The sequence below is a fragment of the Chrysochloris asiatica genome, unplaced genomic scaffold, assembly GCF_000296735.1.
Source record: "Chrysochloris asiatica unplaced genomic scaffold, ChrAsi1.0 scaffold00025, whole genome shotgun sequence".
NCBI classification, from domain to species: domain Eukaryota; kingdom Metazoa; phylum Chordata; class Mammalia; order Afrosoricida; family Chrysochloridae; genus Chrysochloris; species Chrysochloris asiatica.
In genome coordinates, this window is record NW_006408543.1 from 17,726,064 (window position 1) to 17,744,453 (window position 18,390).

The 18,390-nt window shown below is 49.4% G+C and overlaps 1 protein-coding gene across 1 annotated transcript in view; it reads left to right on the forward strand.

Annotated features, from left to right (window-relative positions):
- Positions 1-17,839, forward strand: part of CCDC88C (coiled-coil domain containing 88C) — a 154,566-nt gene extending 136,727 nt beyond the window's left edge. The window contains exons 25-30 of the mRNA XM_006839573.1: positions 521-759; positions 7,517-7,705; positions 9,455-9,523; positions 12,657-12,725; positions 15,976-16,250; positions 16,856-17,839. Coding sequence (XP_006839636.1) covers positions 521-759; positions 7,517-7,705; positions 9,455-9,523; positions 12,657-12,725; positions 15,976-16,250; positions 16,856-17,839 — 1,825 coding nt within the window. The remainder of the gene's footprint in view (positions 1-520; positions 760-7,516; positions 7,706-9,454; positions 9,524-12,656; positions 12,726-15,975; positions 16,251-16,855) is intronic.
- Positions 17,840-18,390: the final 551 nt, after the last annotated feature.

The window sequence follows — 18,390 nt, forward strand, 5'->3', positions numbered from 1 at the left end:
CAGTTCAGCCACACACCTTCCTCTCCCCGGTGGGCAGCTCAACCGCTTCCTCTCTAGATTCCCAATTTCATTGGCCTGAACCTGCTCCCCTGGGCCCTCTGCCCCCTCATCCAGCTCCCTTTACTTAGGAACGTCAGCAGAGTGAGAAGGCCCTTGAATCTGCTTTGGACAGTGGAGCATTTTGACAGAGAAATTGACAACTAGGTTAGCACAGCACCGCTGCCTTTGCTGGGCAGGTAAGCAGGAGTCAAGTTCTCTTTTTTTGACAGACCAGTTTCTGCTTCAGTGCCCCCTCTGCCACCCTTGGCTCGTGCTGAACCTACAATGACGTTCCATCTCCAGAGCACCAAATACGATGCTCGTATTTAGATTGCCGAGTGTCAAAATGTCTGAGGCCCAGTGAATGGCTAGATTCCCCAGGCTAAGGCTGGAAACCCCAGCGCACACTGGGGTACCCAGTGACCTGCCAAGGAGTGTGTGATGGCCCATGTGTCATCCTAAAAAATCTCTTCCTATCTAGGAAAAACCACTGGATTGGAGCCAAAGCCTTAGTCAGACTCATCAAACCAAAGAAAGAGGGCTCTAGGGAGCGGCTAAAGTCCACCCCAGACAGCCCGTCCTGGCAACCCGAGTCCCCAGACCCCACCTCGCCATCCGTTTCGCAGCCTCTCAGACCGCAGCCGGAGGCCCTGGAGACCGTCCCGTTGGGGCCAAACTGTGTTGAAGAGCGAGACGCCTCCAATGGGCCTATGGGAAAAGGTAGAGTGTGGGTGACCTGGATGCCGTGGGGGAGCAGAGGGGGTTCTAAATGATCCGTTCCTGATGACAGTAGTGAGATAGCCCTTGTGCACGTGTGTGTGTGTGAGAGCATGGGGATGTATATACATGTGTGTGGGGGAGCATGGAGGTGTGTGAGCATGTGTGTGAAAACAGAGTGTACATGTGTGAGCGTGGGGTATATATACCTCTGTGTGTGGGAACATGAAGGGTGTATGTGGGAGTGTGGAGGTGTACGTACATGTGTGTGGGAATATAGAGGGTGTATGTGTGTGGGGGTTATACATGTGTGTGTAGGAATGTGGAGGGTATATTTGTGTGGGGTGTGTACGTATGTGTGGGAACACAGAGGGTGTTTTTGTGAGTGGGGGTATATATACATGTGTGTGTGGGAAGGTAGGGGTCTTGTATGTGGTAGCTTGGGTGTGTGTATCATCGAGTATGGGAGCATTGGGGATGTGTATACGTGTGTGCAGGAATGTAGGGAACATGGAGGCATTGTGTGTGTATGTGTGTACATAATTGTGGAGGGTGTGTGAGTATGTGTGCAATGTCAGGGGGGATTGTGTTTGCGTGTGTCTATAGCTACATGGAGTCCTGGTTTGACGCTGTGGCTTAATGCACTGGACTGCATAATTGGTTTTGAACAGTAAGGTTGGTGGTTCAAGCTCACCCGCTGCTCCTTGGAAACCCTCTACAGGATGCCTATGGGTTAGAACCGACTCAACAACACGTAACAGCACCACCACCTCCACAGCTCCATGGAGGGATGTGGAGGAGTGTGCCTCCTATTAGTCAATGAATAGAAGTCAGTGTTGTGGCCATTTTTTCTGTAACCGCTTAATTATTTCCGAAGAGCAGCCTCATTAGTGGTGTAGATAGTGTCCAAAGCGAATGTCACACGGGCACCTTAGAGACGAGGACAGGGCTGTGTGTGTGGTCCAGGCGTGTTGTAAGTGTGCTCTGTGTATAGAAGATCTTCAGGAAGTCCTCAGGTCCTTCTGCTTTTGCACTGCTTTGAAAGGAAGGTTAGGTTTTCTCCTCCCTCCTGGTCTGGCCTGGTGTCCTACCAGCCCTGAGCAGTTTACCTTTCACTTGGAGCTCTTGTTTGGGGTTGGTCAGAGGCTGAAACAGGAGCCCAGTGTCTCATTAAATGATGCCGTATTTCATCTTGCCTAAGTGGCTGTCGATGACAAGATGCCCAGTTATTTATATCTCACCGGGAGGAAACACTGAGGCACTGCTTTCTCACGTAGAACTTCTCAGATATTCTTGTTTAAAGAGCTCTTCGAAACGCCTGAATTGGGCAGTTTTTTTTGTGCATGCTCATTAAAGGGAAATGTGAGCAAAATGAGTTGGGGTGTTGTCACAGAGCCACTGGGCCAGGGCTGACTGTGACGCACCATTGGCTCCAAGAGGCGTTCTAATTTCAGAGACATCAAGAATTGGACAGGAATATGCATTGTGAGATTGATTAGACACAGTAGTTACCCTAAACGTCATCTACTTTGCAGATTTGCTTTGAAATACTAGTCCTGGATTATGCTTGCCTATATTGTAAGTAGTTACGTCCTCGTAAAGGACCCAGGACCTTCTGATGGTCAGGCCTGTCCCCAAGTCAGTGCCAGCTTGCCTTCTGAGTAGGACATGAGTCTTTTGGGGGTGGCAGTACAAGTACCTGTTATGCCACTTTCAAATGCAGAACAGAATCTGTGGGTGTACACATGGACTGGGGACAAAGACTCATGTTCCCACCCTTCACAGGAACGTAAGCTTAGATGAAAGGTTCATGGAGGTCACGGATAATGAACCCGAGCACTTGCTTCCCTCTAGAGCAGTTCTGCTGTGGTGCTTCAGGATAATGCACTAGACGGCAAGGTCAGCTGCTCCTCAGAAACCCTGCCCAAGGTCGCTATGGGACGGCACTTAACAAGAGTGCTTCTGTTGCCTATGGTTTAATTTTTTTGACAGTGTCTTAGGCTGGGTTTTCTAGAGAAGCAAAACCATTGAAATGTATGTATGTGTGTGTATATATATATGTATATATAAAGAGAAGTTTATCAAGGAAACGGTTTTATAATTCAGAGTCCCTCCCTCATATTCATTACATTGGGAGCAGGCCACACCCCCAAGGAAACATCCTTTCAGTTGATTGGCTTCTCACAGCCACTCATCATAGAGATAACTGTGTCTGTGTTAGGTTTCATCACCATGGGAATATGAACATACCAACTGCTAAACCTCTGGAAATCCTGGCCAAGTCAAGTTGACAAAACCTCGTCATTATATATGTTGTTGTTAAACGTCATAGAGTCACTTCTGACCCATAGTGACCCTGTATAGGGTTTCCAAGGAGCAGCTGATGGGTTTGAACAGCCAGCCTTGCGGTTCAAACCGACCTTACATCCAGTGCGTTTACCCACAGTGCCACACCAGGACTCTGATTGACTTGGTAGCAGTGGGTTTTCACATTATGTGGAGTGAGCCCTGGCCACCAGGTGGTGCTGTGGGAGAAGAAATAGCAGGTTCTGGACTCCTCTTTAAGGAACTCCAGTGGTACAGTGATTAAGCGCTCAGCTGCTGGCCCAGAGGTTAGCTGTTTGAACCCAGCAGCCACTTTGCAGGAGGAAGATGTGGCAATCTGCTACTGTAAAGATTACAGTCTTGGTAGCATGTTTGCTTGTCTTATAGGATCATCATGAGTCAGAGTCAACTTGACAGCGTTGGGTTTGGATGTTTGCTTTTTTGACATCATCTTTAATCCCAGGAGTCAGAAATCCATTGAATCATTTCATGTGAGGCATAATAGGAAAGATAAATTGTCTGCTTTGATAAGACTCTTATCATTTAAACACCAAGGAGTGTGGGATTAGGGTGGCGATGCCTCAGAGATCTAAAAGGAAATTATGGTTCTGTTTGGTGTTGAGGAAAAGTAGTATTTCAGTCAGTTTTTCAGAACGCGTCCTGCCATGATACAGAAATTATTCGTGAATGCTTCAGGTAGGCTGTTTCATGATGGTGGCTGGAAACCTAGCATGAAGTGTCTCCAAGGCCTTTGAATGGGAGTCGGTACTCGTCTATTTTAATGACTGATTCCTGTCGCTAAGAGTAAGAAAAGCGGGCCCTAAATTAATCCACATTCTTCTTTAATAATTTAACACGCTGGAAATGAAAAATAGCCCAGTCCATTGGCTCCTTGGACAATCAGTAATTCTCCTCACGTGCTGAGTAAGTAAATCATTGGCTTTAAAATGCCACTAAGATAATTAATCGAGGTCGCTCATAAATGATTCACTGAGTTCTGATTGGAGCCCGAGTGTACTGGGTGTCATTTCATATCTTTCCAAGGTTACATAAGACTCTGACTTCCAGAATCCGTTTAGCTGATTTAGGGTCATTTGTTATTTGTATATTTCATTTATTTGCCTTTTGTTTTTTTTCTTTCTTTTCCTCCCTTGGGTTATCCGGGTGATAACACCTTAGCATCTCAGCACAAAAAGAGTCCCTTTTTGAGAAGCAAAAGCAAGGACAAAGACAAGTCTCCCACGGCCCACCCAGCTCTCTCTAAACGCCTGCGGTTCTGGTCTTCCTCCGACATCCCCCCCTCCCCTCATGAGCCCCTTTCTTTCTCAGACATTGGAGACTTCTAATCCTTTCCTGTATCATGTGTCTTCTCCACATATCCTCCTTCATTTCTAAAATTAAAAAAACAAAAACAAAACAAAGCACAAAACAGTACCTAAAGGCTGCATGACCTATAGTGGACAGTGGACCCCTCTCCCAACCCCAATTCCAAGCCGAGCCCAAAGTAGCCTGCGTGGATTCTGAGTTCAAAGTAGAAGATGAGTTGTCACACTCTCTGGACCGTTCTTCAGTGCGGCACAGTTTTAGGGAGCCCTGGGACACGCGTGGGCTAGGATGTCCACATGCAGTAAGTGGTGGCTCCGTGTGCTTCTGTGTGCACGCTTGTGCCTGCAGGCTTCTGTCGTGCCCACGTGTACGGCGGCCCAGTCAGAGGTCGCCTTCTCCGCTTTCTGAACTTTGCAACCTCAGCCAAGTGAGGATTTTTCAGCAGCAGCTCAAGCCTCTGTCTCCGTCCCCTTCTTCCCTGTCTCTGTCAGAACACTGAACTGCTGGCTTGAGCTGTGTTCTGTGTGCTGCAGAATTGCTGGCTCTCTGTTCAGGTCTTGTGGAAAATTGGATGACTGATGCTGTGCCAGAGGCCAGGCCCGATACAGAGTTAGGACAGTGCTGTCGTTGTCTGACACGTGGATGCTGACAGGAATGCCGTAGTGGACAGATGGACGCCAGCATGCTGGCAGCAGAGGCCTTTAGCTAGCTGTCTCTCCCACCTCAAGCCTTTCTGGTATCACCTGCATGCTTCCTGCCAAACCTCCATGCCACCTGTCTGATTGTATATACACCGATCTTAAATCGACTCAGTTTCCAAGTATGTTTGTTTTCAAATGAAAGGTGTTCTCAGTGGGACAGGTGCCCCTGGGTGGAGCACATGATTAACACGCTCACTCAGCTCCTGACGAAAGGTTGGAGGTTCATACCCAGCCACGGGCACCTCAGGAGAAAGCCCTGTTGATCTCCTTCTGAAATGTCAGCCCCTGTGGAGCCCAGTTCCACTCTGACACACCTGGGGTACACCTGGGATCACCATGAGTTGGAATCAACTGGTCCTGGCTGCCATTGAGTTGATTCCGACTCATTGACCCCATGTAGGGTTTCAGAGACTGTCCACCTTTACAGGAGCAGACAGCCTCGTCTTTCTTTAGGGGGAGCGGCTAGTGGGTTTGAACTGCTGACCTTGAGGTCCTGTGCTTATCCTACAGCACCATCAGGTCCTTTCATAGAAACACGGTAACCATGAAATAAACGTCTAACTACTGAAATGCTTGGGAGCGCAGTGGCTTCATACAATAAGCACTGGACTGCAAACCACAAAGTCCAAGATTCATGCCTGCCGGCCGCTCCATGGGGGAAAGATGAGGATTTCTGTTGTTCCCTCAAAGATTTACGCCTGGGAAACCCAATACAGAGTCACTATGAGTCGGAACTGACAGGACGACACTTGGCAACAGCTGAAATGCTCATGTTGACTAAGGTGCCCTGGGTGGCCTCCGTGTTCCCAGCCTGCTGTCTGATCTCACGCCGCTTCCCCACCGTTCTGCTCACCGTCCACTCATCTCGTCTCCCCCTCCTCCACTCAGTCCCCATTCTAACCTTATCCATCAGATCATCTGTTCCCATTTGCTCCTCCAGACTGAAATCCTGCTTCTCATCAAAGTTCAGATTTTCCCTTCATTTCAAATTGCACGATGTGGGCACTCAAAATACAGTGAGCCCAGCAGACGTGGTCAGTCTGCAGAAGAGTGGGTCACAGGCCTAGGTTTCCATGTGTCTTTCCCAGGCCCTCTGGACCCCTGGGATGAGGCATTTTGCAAAAGGCCTGGTCAGCTGTTGGGAGCGGAAGAATGGTCATCTTTAATATTGTAGGACCTGTTCCCTTTCCTACTGGGCAGCTGAGGTTTTGTTTTATTTTCTAATACCATTTTATTTCATTTTGCTGAAAGTGAATGTTTATGATAGAAAATGTAGAGGCTGCAGAAAAGCCCAAAATCATTCTGCATTCAGTCTGACTGTGCAGACACTGTGGATTTTGTTTTTTAAAAAAACATTGTTAGGTTGGCAATAAACGTGATTTTTTTTTCTTCTTCCAAATCATAAGTGAAGCCAGTTGGCAGGACCCACATCCTAGGTCTGCCCAACTACAGGCAAAGTTACAGCATGGTACACCAAGCAGGCCTGTTAGAAATTTTCCCTCGCTTTTTGTTTTCTCTGTAGTTTTTACATTGTTGTTATTAAGAACATATAAGGAGCTCTGGTAGCGTAGCGGTTACGAATCGGGCTGCTAATCTCAAGGTCAGCAGTTCCAAACTACCAGCTGTTCCATGGGAGAAAGATGAGGCTTTCTGCTCCCGTAAAGATTTACAGCCTTGGAAACAGGGTCACTATGGGTCGGAACCGACTCCACGGCATGTAACAACAACAATAAGATCATATACCAATTCAACTATTTCTACGTGTACAATTCTGCGATGATACCATTCTTCAAATTGAGCAGCCATTCTCCCCCCCCTTTTTCTGAATTATTCCTCTCCCAGAACATAAACGTACTGTCCTGAGTTCCAATCTCATCATGTGAGTTACTGCAGCACTTTGATCCCAGAGAGAAAGAACTTACAGAGCTCAATGCCCAAGACACACCTTCTTTACTAATCAAGCTACAGCATTGCAGTCTGGTTTCACAAAGACTTCAGGAGCTGCAATGATGATCTAAGGGCAGTGGGTTCAGGTACCCGTCCAACCTCCACCACTACACAAAGTCTGTGAGAATTTGAAATTCTGTTCCACTTTTCCCCACTTGTGGTCAGGATTCTTCTCTGGATTTTTTTTTATCAGAATCTTCAGTCATGGTTTTAGGAGCGTCTTAAAGCACGGGTTGAGTTTCAGACTTCCTAGAGTTCCCTTTTATCCCCTCTCACACTATGACCCCATCGTTAGCTGAAGGGCCATCCTCGTGGGGGCTCCCAACACCAGCCCCCTCCTGTTGAAACCTCAGCTTCTGTCCGTGGTCTGTGTGTCTTTCTGCTCCTACTTCTGAGCCTTGGGCCCATCCCCCAGGCACAGGATCTTGCAACTTCACTTCTCCATGTCCTTTCTGGTCCAGGCCCCAGGGATCCAAAACCAAAGCGGGGGTCCCCACATGGAGGCAGCCTGGACCGCGCAGATACCTCCACCGACCCGGCCCTGAAGTCCTGGCCTGCGGAGCTGGACACCCGGACATCTGCAGCCTCAACCATCGCAACAACCCCTTCCAGCTCCACCCCCATTGCCCGGCACCCAGGCCGCACCAAGGGTGAGTCGTGGGGTTCTTCCTAGAGACTCCAGACTGTCAGAGATAGAAGGGGTATCTCTCCAAGACTAAGAGGTGAAGAGCAGAGTAGTTAAACTTTGGACCAGTTCTGGCATCACCCACACGAGTTCAAATCTCAGCTCTACTCCCACCTGTGAGACTTTGAGCAATAAATGAACCATGCAGAGGCCCAGTCCTTGCTGGTAGTGGAGAAACCCTGAGCACCCACCACCACCACCACCTTCAGGAATGGCTGGGATCATGTAGCTCCAGAAGGAGGGGACAGTAGGGCTGAGAACCAGAGTTTGAGCTGAAGCCAGGCAGTTGCCCCCACCCACCTTGTTAGAAACCTAGAGGGGTCCCTGACAGGGGGTCTTAGACACAGGTGAGAGTGGTGAATCATACAAGGCACAAGGGGGTTTACTGGAGATTTGCAGACTGGATGTTGGCACATTCACCCTTCCCTGCACCCACCTGTCTCTTCATCAGGTGTTTCCCAGGAGGCTAGTAACCAGGTTCACACCTCTAGCTGTTGATAAATGCTGTTGAGTTGGTTCCACCACCTCATAGCAACCCTGTGTATAATAGAACGAAACACTGCCCAATCCTATTCAAGCCACACAAATGTTGCCATGTTTGAGCCCACTGTTGCGGCCACTGTTCATTGCTTTGAGGGTTTTGCTAACCCTCCACTGTACCAAGCACAATGTTCTCCAGGCCTGGTCCCTCCCGATACCATGTCCAGAGTACGTGAAATGAAGTCTCACCATCCTGGCTTCCAAGGAGCATTCTGACTGTACTTCTTCCAGACAAGATTTGTTTGTTCTTAGGGTAGTCCATAATATATTCAGTATTCTGTGCCGCCATCATTCCGATGCACCAATTCTTCCCTGGGCTTCCTGATCCACTGTCTAGCTTTCACATGCATATGTGACAATTGAAACTACCATGGCATCTTAGTCCTCAAAGTGCCATCTTTGCTCTTGAATACTTGGGCAGCCGATTTGCCCGGTGCAATGCGTCATTTGATTTCTTCCTTGCTGCTTTCACGGGCACTGATTATGGATCCAAGTAAAATGAAAGCCTTGACAACTGCAGCCGTACCTACATTTATGATGATGATGGATGTTTATCATGAGGACGGATGTTTGTTATGACGACGTGTGTTTATCATGATGATGTGTGTTTCTCATGACGATGGATGTTTATTATGATGTTGCCTATGGGTCCAATTATGATGATTTTTACTTTCTTGATATTGAGGTGTAATTCTGACTTCATCCATGTGTCTCAATTCCTCTTCACCTCTAGTTGTCATTGTTGTTAAGTACACTGGAGTCAGTTCTGACTCACAGCAACCTGTATAGGATTTCAGAGGACGGCTGGTGGGTTTGAACCGCCGACCTTGAGGTTAGCAGTACATTGCTTACCTTATGGCGCCACACCATGATGGAAATATCCTTTGAGGAATCTGATTAGCCCAAGAGAGTCCCAAAAGGATAACTAAGTCAGATCTTGCCAGGTGTGAAGCCTGTGGAGAGGAGCCTAGGATCCTGAGGTATCTGAGAACTTCTACCAAACAGAGACCAAGACCCAATGTGAATTGCATAAGTGTGACTGAAAGTTAAATCAGATGGGATCAGAGCAATAGAGCTGACCCAGCCCAAGTTAAGGGTGGCAGTTCCCGAAGCATTCCACACAGTTCAGAGCGGATGTTCCTAAACCCCTTCTCATCAGCTGTTTTCACCGTAGGCTCTAATTCAGATGACACCCTCTGTGAGCCATCCCTGGAGCTCGACTTCAGCAACCACAGGCAGTACGGTGAGTGGTCAGCGCCACGTGCCTTCCACCTGGGTGCTCAGACTTGTTTTTATGAATCGTACGTTTCCCTGCAAACTAAGCCCTTTGTGGAAGTCCAGCATACAAAAGGAAGAAAGTGGATGGTTGGAGTGACGTTAAGGTTGAACGTCACTGCGTTTGGGTTGAAGTGGGAATGGGGTGGGGGCCCAGAATTCCTCCAAGCTCCTCCTTCCTCGTTCTCCCCAAGGGCTGAAGCATGTAGCTTCTGCTGACGTACCTCCAAAACCCAAACCCAAACCCACTTCTGTCAAGCTTTGACTCATCATGACCATACAGCAGAGTAGAACTTCCTCATAGGGTCTCTAAGCTGTCATCTTTACCGAGGCACACAGCCACCAACCTTTTCCATTTTAACACGGTGCCCACTTTCAGTGGTGGGGGATTCACTAGCTCCCAACGTGTTTTGTTTCTCGTGTTGAAGCTGTCGTTGCCATGTGTTTAATCTTGGGTTTACCGTCCAGCTTAGCTCCAAATGAATGGACTCCATTCAGTCTCACTACCTCCTCTTCACACCCCTTGCTCCTTGGTTCTCCTCCGGGCTTTCCTGTGCTGGAGGGGACTCCCTGTCCTCACATGGGTCTCGGTGGCCCAGGGCTGTGTTGAGACTTGGGAGTTGTCAGATGCACTTGCTATTTGATCCTGGCTTATTGTGAAACTGTGAATTAGACCTGCCCTCTCAACAATGAAAAGCTGCTCCGTGTTCTTACAGTTTGTGAAAAACAAAAAAAGTAGGGAAATCTTTATTTTTTTTAATTAAAACTCAGAAGGTTTATATATGTTTTGCATTATCACATGCTGAATAAATAGTGTTGTTAAGTGCCATCAAGTCAGTTCCGACCCATAGTGACCCCTGTATAGGGTTTCTGAGGAGAGGCTGGTGAGCTTGAACCACCAACTTAGAGGTTCAAACCAACCTTACAGTCCAGCACATTAACGCATAGCGCCACACCAGGACTCCGCATAAATAATAAATACATGCATATAATGAGCCAGAGGATTACACAGTTTGCAAAAAACCTTATAATCAGTACATTAATTATGTAAAAATACAGTATGAGAGATTAAAAATATTTCCGCAATAATCAAGAATCAATGTAGAAATTGACATTGCCCACCCTAGCTAGTGTCAAAAACTGACAGTGACCTTCATACATACAGATACAGAAATCTGCAAGTTGTGTGAGTAAAGTCATGGAAAACAGATCTATACATGGAGCCCTTCTCGCTTCACACTGCACAAGGTGCCTTGAGGATGCCTAACAAAACACTGCAAGGCTCATGGTTTTGAATCCATTTCCTTTTAGCTAAGCTGATTTGCTTTTTAAAGAGATGCATATTTCTGATTTCAAAATTCCTCTTCTCTATATAAGACCATAAGGAGCTCTGGTTGCATAGTGGTTATAAATCGGGCTGCTAACCTCAAGGTCAGCAGTTCGAAACTACCAGCTGTTGTGTGGGAGAAAGAGGAGGCTTTCTGCTCCCGTAAAGATTTACAGCCTCAGAAACCCTGTACAGGGTCGCTGTGAGTCTGAACCGACTCCACGGCACACTATCACCATATAAGACCATGGAGTCCTGGTGTGGCGCTGTAGGATAAACATGAGACCATAAGGTTGGTTTGAACTGCAAGGTCAGTGGTTCAAATTTACCACTTCCATTCCTCGGAAACCCTATATAGGGTTGCTGTGAGTCAGAACTGACTCAACAACACTTGACAACAGCAGTAATATAAGACCATAGGAGCCCTGGTGGCGCTGTAGGGTAAGCACCGGGCTGCTCACAAGATCAGCAGTTCAAACCCACCAGTTACCCCGTGTCTCCTGTGTTTCTTCAGCTCCTCTGTTCAGTTCAGTCAGCACCAGCTGTGTGTAGGGGTACACTGAGGGCCCAGATCCAGGATGTTTGCTCACAGGGTGCTCTGATTGAGGTGGGGGGTTGCAGGCAGACCAGGCCACAATGCCAATGCCCTAATGAGACCCAGGCCGGGAAACGTGGATCTGCCCTGGTCTTACCCTCACCTTAATCGTCCTCCCTGAGGACCTGCAGCCACAGTGCAGACACCCCACAGGTCACCAGGCTTCCCTCCAGGCTTCCCTCCTGCACTGGTCACCAAAGGTGGTGGCATTTTCTCTGTGGGGCAGAGGTAAATACTGGCCAAGGAAACAAAGATGCTGAAGACTAGCTAATAGGTAGCAGGGGCGAGGACCCCCTTCCCACCGCAGAGCCCCAGCACCCACCCCAGCGCTGGAGGCTGAGTTGCCTTGTGCACACCTGCACTCACACCCTCTGATACACACCTGTGCACAGTCTGCCTCACATGGTCCTCTTCTGCCCCACTGGTCTCAGCTCCTGTTCCAACCAAGCTGCAGCATCCTGGCCTAGGTAAGGGGGTTTTCATGTGTTTTCTGGGCAGTGTGGGTAGACAGAACTCTCTCTGCAGCCCCACCCCAGCCCTTGCTTTACCCAGAGCAGCCTTTATATTGTGGTTCTGCGGTAGAGTTGCTTTGCAAACGGTTTTAAATCACAGCCCTTTTGTTGGTTTCTGTCATGTTATTTGTGACTCATGGCGACCCCAAGTCCTTAGGGTTTTCAAAGGTGTGACCTTTCAGAAGCAGATCACCAGGCTTTACTTCTGAGGCACCTCTGGGTGGGATTGAACTGCCAACCATTTAGTTAGTACTCTAGCACTTACCCATTTGTACCACCCACAGCCCTAGACCTGCAAAACCATCATACTTAACAGGTAACAGAGTTTAGTGGTAACGGTAGTAGTTCGGAGGCTATTGACAGCCTCCTGTGTGCTGAGCCTCGAGTTCCACTGGTGAAGCTAAACTCCCTCACAGACACATAGGAGGCGGCTTCAAAAGGTGCGTGGAAAAATCTAATGAAAAGATCATGAAAGTTTTCTACGTACTTTTTGAAGCCCCTCATAATAGACAGTCCCAAAAGGCCTTCCTTCCTTCTTGAAGGCTTTTGCCTTAACTTTGGAGTATACTCAAATTTGTTACATAATTTTTCTCAGATGACATGGCTTTTAATTTGGAATCTATCTGGTCATTGGCTCTTTATGTTGAAGCTTGTCATTCCCTTTCAGTGTCCCGGCCAAGTAGCCTGGAGAGCAGCAGAAATGCATCCAGCAATAGCTCACCTCTGAACCTCAAGGGTGAGTCTCTTCCTTCTCTGCACTTGCTTTATAATGTAAACAACACAGCTAACAGGGTTCTTCAATGCATCGTGGTGAGTTCAGGGGCCACACCGTGCAGTTTCAAGGACACGCCAGGGAGTTTGAACAGATTCTGTTTTAAATCCTTTCTCTCCCACTGACTAACTCTGTAAACATGAACCAGTGACAATCCTTAGAATTGTTTGTTAAGTGCCTTCAAGTTGGTTCCGACCTATAGTGACTCTGTATAGGGTTTCCGAGGAGCAGCTGGTGAGTTTGAACCGCTGACTTTGCAGTTCAAACGGATTTCGCAGCCCTGTGCATTGAACCCGCAGCACCAACCAGGACTCCATCTGTGGGACAGTAACAGTAACAGTAGTTCTGTTCTGTTATGATCAGAGAATGGAGCTTGGATGGTTTTGATCCTTTTAAATGTTTGGAGGTTTGCTTTAGGGTACAGAAATATGGTGTGTCTCGGTGAATGTTGCCTGTGCACCTGAGTGCCCTGTTTCTGTCACTAGCTCAAGTTCATTGATAATACTGATGAGGTTGCCTTACTAGTTTTTATTTACTTGTTCTGGTTTCAGAGAAGAGTGTTGAAATCTTTTATTATAATGGTAGACTTGTCTGTTTTTCATTTAAGAACTTGGATGCTTTTTGTTTAAGGGTTGGCATGTTTTGACAAATGACCCTCTTCTAAGAGGTCTTGAAAAAGATTGAGGAAAACTCCCACTGTTTTATTATATAATTGTCTAGTGGGTTCTGCCTCCTTGTGACCCTGGGTAATATTTGAGGAGCAGCTGGTAGGTTTGAACCACCTACCTTGCAGCCCAGTGCCACACCAGGATGCCTTATATGTAAAGATACTTGTTTCTGATAATACGCCTTGTTCTGAAGTTTGTCTATGCCAACATTACTGTAAGCTCTCTTGATTCAGCTTTTTATGACATGCCTTTTTTCCTCCTCTTGGCTTTTGCCTGTGTACATTTGTATCCTGTAGTTAACGTATAATGGGACCTCACACATTTAATGCAGTCTTAGAGGCTCCATCTTTTAATGGGTATGTTTAGACTGTTACCACTTATGGTGAGTACTGGGACGGTTGCATTTTTGTCTACCATCTTGTTAGTTTTTTCTGTTCATGGGGCTGCTGTGATTCCTTCGCCTGCTTTTGGATTTTGGATTGAGTGTTTTTAGCTCATTTCTAATAGGTAGTGACATAAGAACCAGACCTACCAACCACGCTCAGAAACGCTCTACAGGTTCCTGTGCCTTGTGACCAACTCGACAGCACACAGCAACAACTATCTGCTGTTGTTTATAGTTCTTCTTAAATTTCTGGTTTACAGATTGCCCTAGGATTTACAATGTTGTTGTTGTGTGCTGTTGAACTGACTCCAACTCATAGTGAGTGACCCTGTATAGGGTTTCTGAGGAGCAGCTGGTGGGTTTGAACGGCTGACTTTGTGGTTTGCGGTCCAGTGCTGACCCTGCAGCACCACACCAGGAGTCCAAGGGTTTACATTGTTGTTAAGTTCCATCAAGTCGGTTCTGACTCGTAGCGTCCCTGTATAGGGTTTCCTAAGAGTGACCAGTGAGCATGAACCGACCTTGCAGTCAGTCTAGCACATTAACCCACAACACCACCATTAATCAGCTGAAGTCTTTCCCCCAGTAAAATCATACTTCATTTCTGCTACTGTGTCATTTATCATGTGCTTACCTGCTCCTTGTTTGTATCTGTGACAGCCGTAAGCTTTCCCATATCATCCACAATTAATTTAAAATTTCCTGCATGTTAATTCCAGTCTGGTTTATATTTGAGTCTGGTTCTGTTTTTTGCTTTATTTCTTCTTGACAGTGTTGCTGTTTTTCTGGCTGTGTGTTTTTAATTTTTGTTGAAAACTGGATGCTGGGTAGAGGACAGCTGACAATGAAGTAAATAGCATCTATCTATACCTGTGAATGGTTGTGCTTTCTTTAGGGAAAGTTGAGTCAACCAAATTAAGAGTTGACCCAGTTTGGGTTTTGCTGTTGCTATGGTTACCCTCATTCTGTGACCAGCTTCAAACTCCTCTAGTGTGATCTCTGGTTCCAGAGAGCAGCAGCATTTCTTCCTCCTTTGCCTTGACAAGACAAACTCTGCCCTCTGTGCTTGGCAAGTCTTGTGTGGGAGAGCAATTCTGAGTTGTCAGCTGTTGTCAAGTCTGCCCCCAACTCATGGCAACCCCATGTACACTGAGAGGAAACACTGCCTGTCCTTGTGCCGTCCCCTTGATCAGTTGCAGATTGGACCATTATAATCCATAGCTGTTTCTTTCATTGGCCGAGTTCTGGAAGTAGATTGCCAGCCCTTTCTTTCCAGTCTGTCTTAGTCTGGAAGCTCCGCTAAAACATGCAGTCTACCACTGACAGATGGCTGGTAGCTACACACAAGGCACCATTGACTGGGAATTGAATCTGTCTCCCACATGGAAGGCAAGAATTAATTGTACAGCTGTAGCCCTGGGGTGGCGCCGTGGGCTAATGCGTCAGACTACAAAGCTGTTTTGAACTGCAAGCTCACCAGCTGCTCCTTGGAAACCTTATACAGGGTTGCTATGGGTCAGAACCGACTCGATGGCACTTAACACACACAATGTGTGGCACGGCAGGATAATAAGCTAGACTGCAAGGTCAGTGTGAGTCGCAGGGTCAGCAGTTCAAACCCACCAACTGATCCTTAGAAACGATACAGGTTGCTGTGAGTCAGAACAGACGCAACACCATTCAACGACAACAACAGTGTTGATGGCTGGAACTGCGGTTGCCTTGGCAGAGCCAGACCAAATGATTTCATAGGCCCTATATGCAAGGAGCTCTGGTAGCGTAGTGGTTACAAATCGGGCTGCGAACCTTAAGGTCAGCAGTTCGAAACTACCAGTTGCTCCGAGGGGAGAAACATGAGGCTTTCTGCTCCTGTAAAGATTTACAGCCTCGGAAACACTGTGTATGGTCGCTATGGGTCAGAACCGACTCGACGGCACTTAACAACAATATGGTCCGTGGGCCAGACGTTCTCTGGCCCTGATTTACGCTGTAGCAGAACCTTTCCACCTTTGCCTCATGTTATTTTGCTCTTCAATGTCAAAGTGGAATTTTTAAGCATCTCAGATGGAGCCCTAAGTCCAGCCCTGCACAATGACTGAATCAGAGGCAGCCCCCGACCCCTGGAGACTGACCGAGCACCCCTTGTCGCCCCGATACCCAGGTTCCTCTGACCAGCTCCACGGCAGGTCCGAGAGCATCAGCAGTGAAGACCTGATCCCCAGCAGGGATGTGGCCAGCACCCCAGGGCGCCCCACCCTCAGCCGCCATGAGTACCCACCTCCCCGGAACGGGCCACTCCCCCAGGATGGTGTGCTCCAGAGGAGGGTTGTCGCCCAGCCCCATGCTGGAGGGCGGCCCTGCTCTGCCTCCCCGAGCAGAGAGATGGTCACTCTGGAGGAATTCCTGGAGGAGAGTAACCGCAGCTCTCCAACGCAGGTGAGTGCCCTCAGGAGTGGGCAGTGGGAGGAGGGTCAACTTCCCACCGAGAAGGTGAGCTGACAGGACTTTTGTGACCAGCGTCCGGTGGTACTCGGAGCTGTGGCAGAGCCCTGAGGGCGCACGGAGCAGCCTTGCTCTGGGTCTCCCCCCTCCCCAGAGCGGGTCTGTCTCTAGTGCAGCTGCTCATCTCAGGGTCACAGGGCAGCACAGGACACAGGCCATGTGTCCAGGAAGGCTGAGGCCGTCTCCCGAGTCCTTCAGGACGGGGCCCGCCATGGTGGGGATTAGGCAGGGCTTTGAGCCCACTAACCACCCACTCCTGATGTGCCCTCCTCTCCTCTTCTGGGTGTGAGAGATGCTGCAAGGGGTTCCTGGGATGGGACCCGTCGCCAGGTGATGCCGAAACAGCTCTGACATCAGCCCTCGCTGGGTTTGAACCCAGGTCAGCCATGCACTCAACAATGAACCTGCTTCTACGTCCTCAGCATCCTCACTTGTTGAGGTGTTAAAGCCTCTCCAGGCTCTGTGATTGCATGTGGGACTGAGGAGCCCTTAGAAAGTAGCCCCCTGAGAGGTGACCTGGGTCTCCCCGCTCTCTACAGGACACACCCAATTGCCGGGATGACCTGCTAAGTGACTACTTCCGGAAGGCCAATGACCCCCCGACCATCGGAGGCCAGCCAGGATCTCTGCTCAGGAAAGATGGCACCAAGATGCCCACCAGTTTTGTGGCCCCCACTGTCAAGATGACCATGAGCACTTCGGAGGGGAGGCTGGCGAAGCCCGGGCAGTACGTGAGGCCAAACTTCAGAGCAGCCGAGGCCGGGGCCCTGGCAAGCCCCTCTCCGAGGCAGGCCCAGCCACCCCAGAGCCTGTCTCTGGGCAGACCCCGGCAGGCCTTGATGCCCCCGACAGGTCGGAGCACATCCCTGAGCCGGGCCTTCAGCCTGGCTTCAGCTGATCTCCTGCGGGCCAGCGGGCCAGAGGCCTGCAAACAGGAATCCCCTCAGAAACCAGGGCCTCTCGAGGCCTCGGTGGGCGGAGAGGCAGGCTGTCATCCCCTGCAAAGCCCCACACCCCCCAGCACCCACAGCCTAGGCCGGGAGCGCACCCTGCCTATGGGAAAGGCCAGCAGCTCCTGTCAGGGTCCTGGGCCCCACAGCCGGCCACTGGACGTGAGACGCTTCTCACTGGCCCCCCCGAAGGCAGAGAGGCTGGCCCCCCTACAGCAGTCGGCTACCACCCTAGCCATTGGCTCTGGGGGCGGTGAGTGCAGCAGCATCCAGCGACTCTCGCCTTCGGCAGTCCCTGCTGCCAGGACAAAGCCCAAAACACCCCCACACTCGGGGGAGGTGGCCACCATCACCCCTGTGCAGACAGGGCGCAGCCTCTCAGAGGGGGATGCAGCGCAGGGCTACAGCGAGGGGCCCCCTGCCAAGAGCCCAGGACGGTCTCCCGACTCAGCTCCCCTTGCTGGCCAGGCCCCGGAGGACTTCAGCCAAGGGGGCAGCTCTAGGAGCACACCCGTGTCCCCAGAGCCGGGCGGGGACCAGCAGACAGTGTGGTACGAGTATGGCTGCGTGTGACTCGCCTGCCACCCCGGGTGCGCACTGTCTGTCCCCAGCGGCTGCCAGGAAAGGTGCCCCTCCGGGTTGTCTTTGAATTATAACACTGTGCCAAACCCTACGAGGACTCCACTCCTAGATGGATGTGTCTTCTGGATCTGCGACTTTCAGGAACGGATCTCTTCTGAACAAATCCACCTCCCCATGGGGACCACATAGAATGCAGGGACAGCACTGATGGCCCCCAGCCAACACTAGTCTAACATGGCCCAGGGAACACTCACAACTTGTTGACCTCCATCAAAACATGCTCATGTGTGTACACGCATACACACACCACCAGGCTGAGCCCTAATGGCTCTGGAAACCCCCTTTCCCTTCCCCAAACTCACTCAATCCCAGGAGAAACCCAGACAGGCCAAACTACAGTCTCCCAGGCCTGTGGCAGACTCTGCTTGCTGTTCAAAACCAGTTTGCAGTCCTGTTTGTGGGGGTCCCACGCACTTGCAGGCAGGTAGAGAGGGGTGAGGTGGGCATCAGGGTTGGCCTCCCCCTTCAGCAGCTCCTGTGTG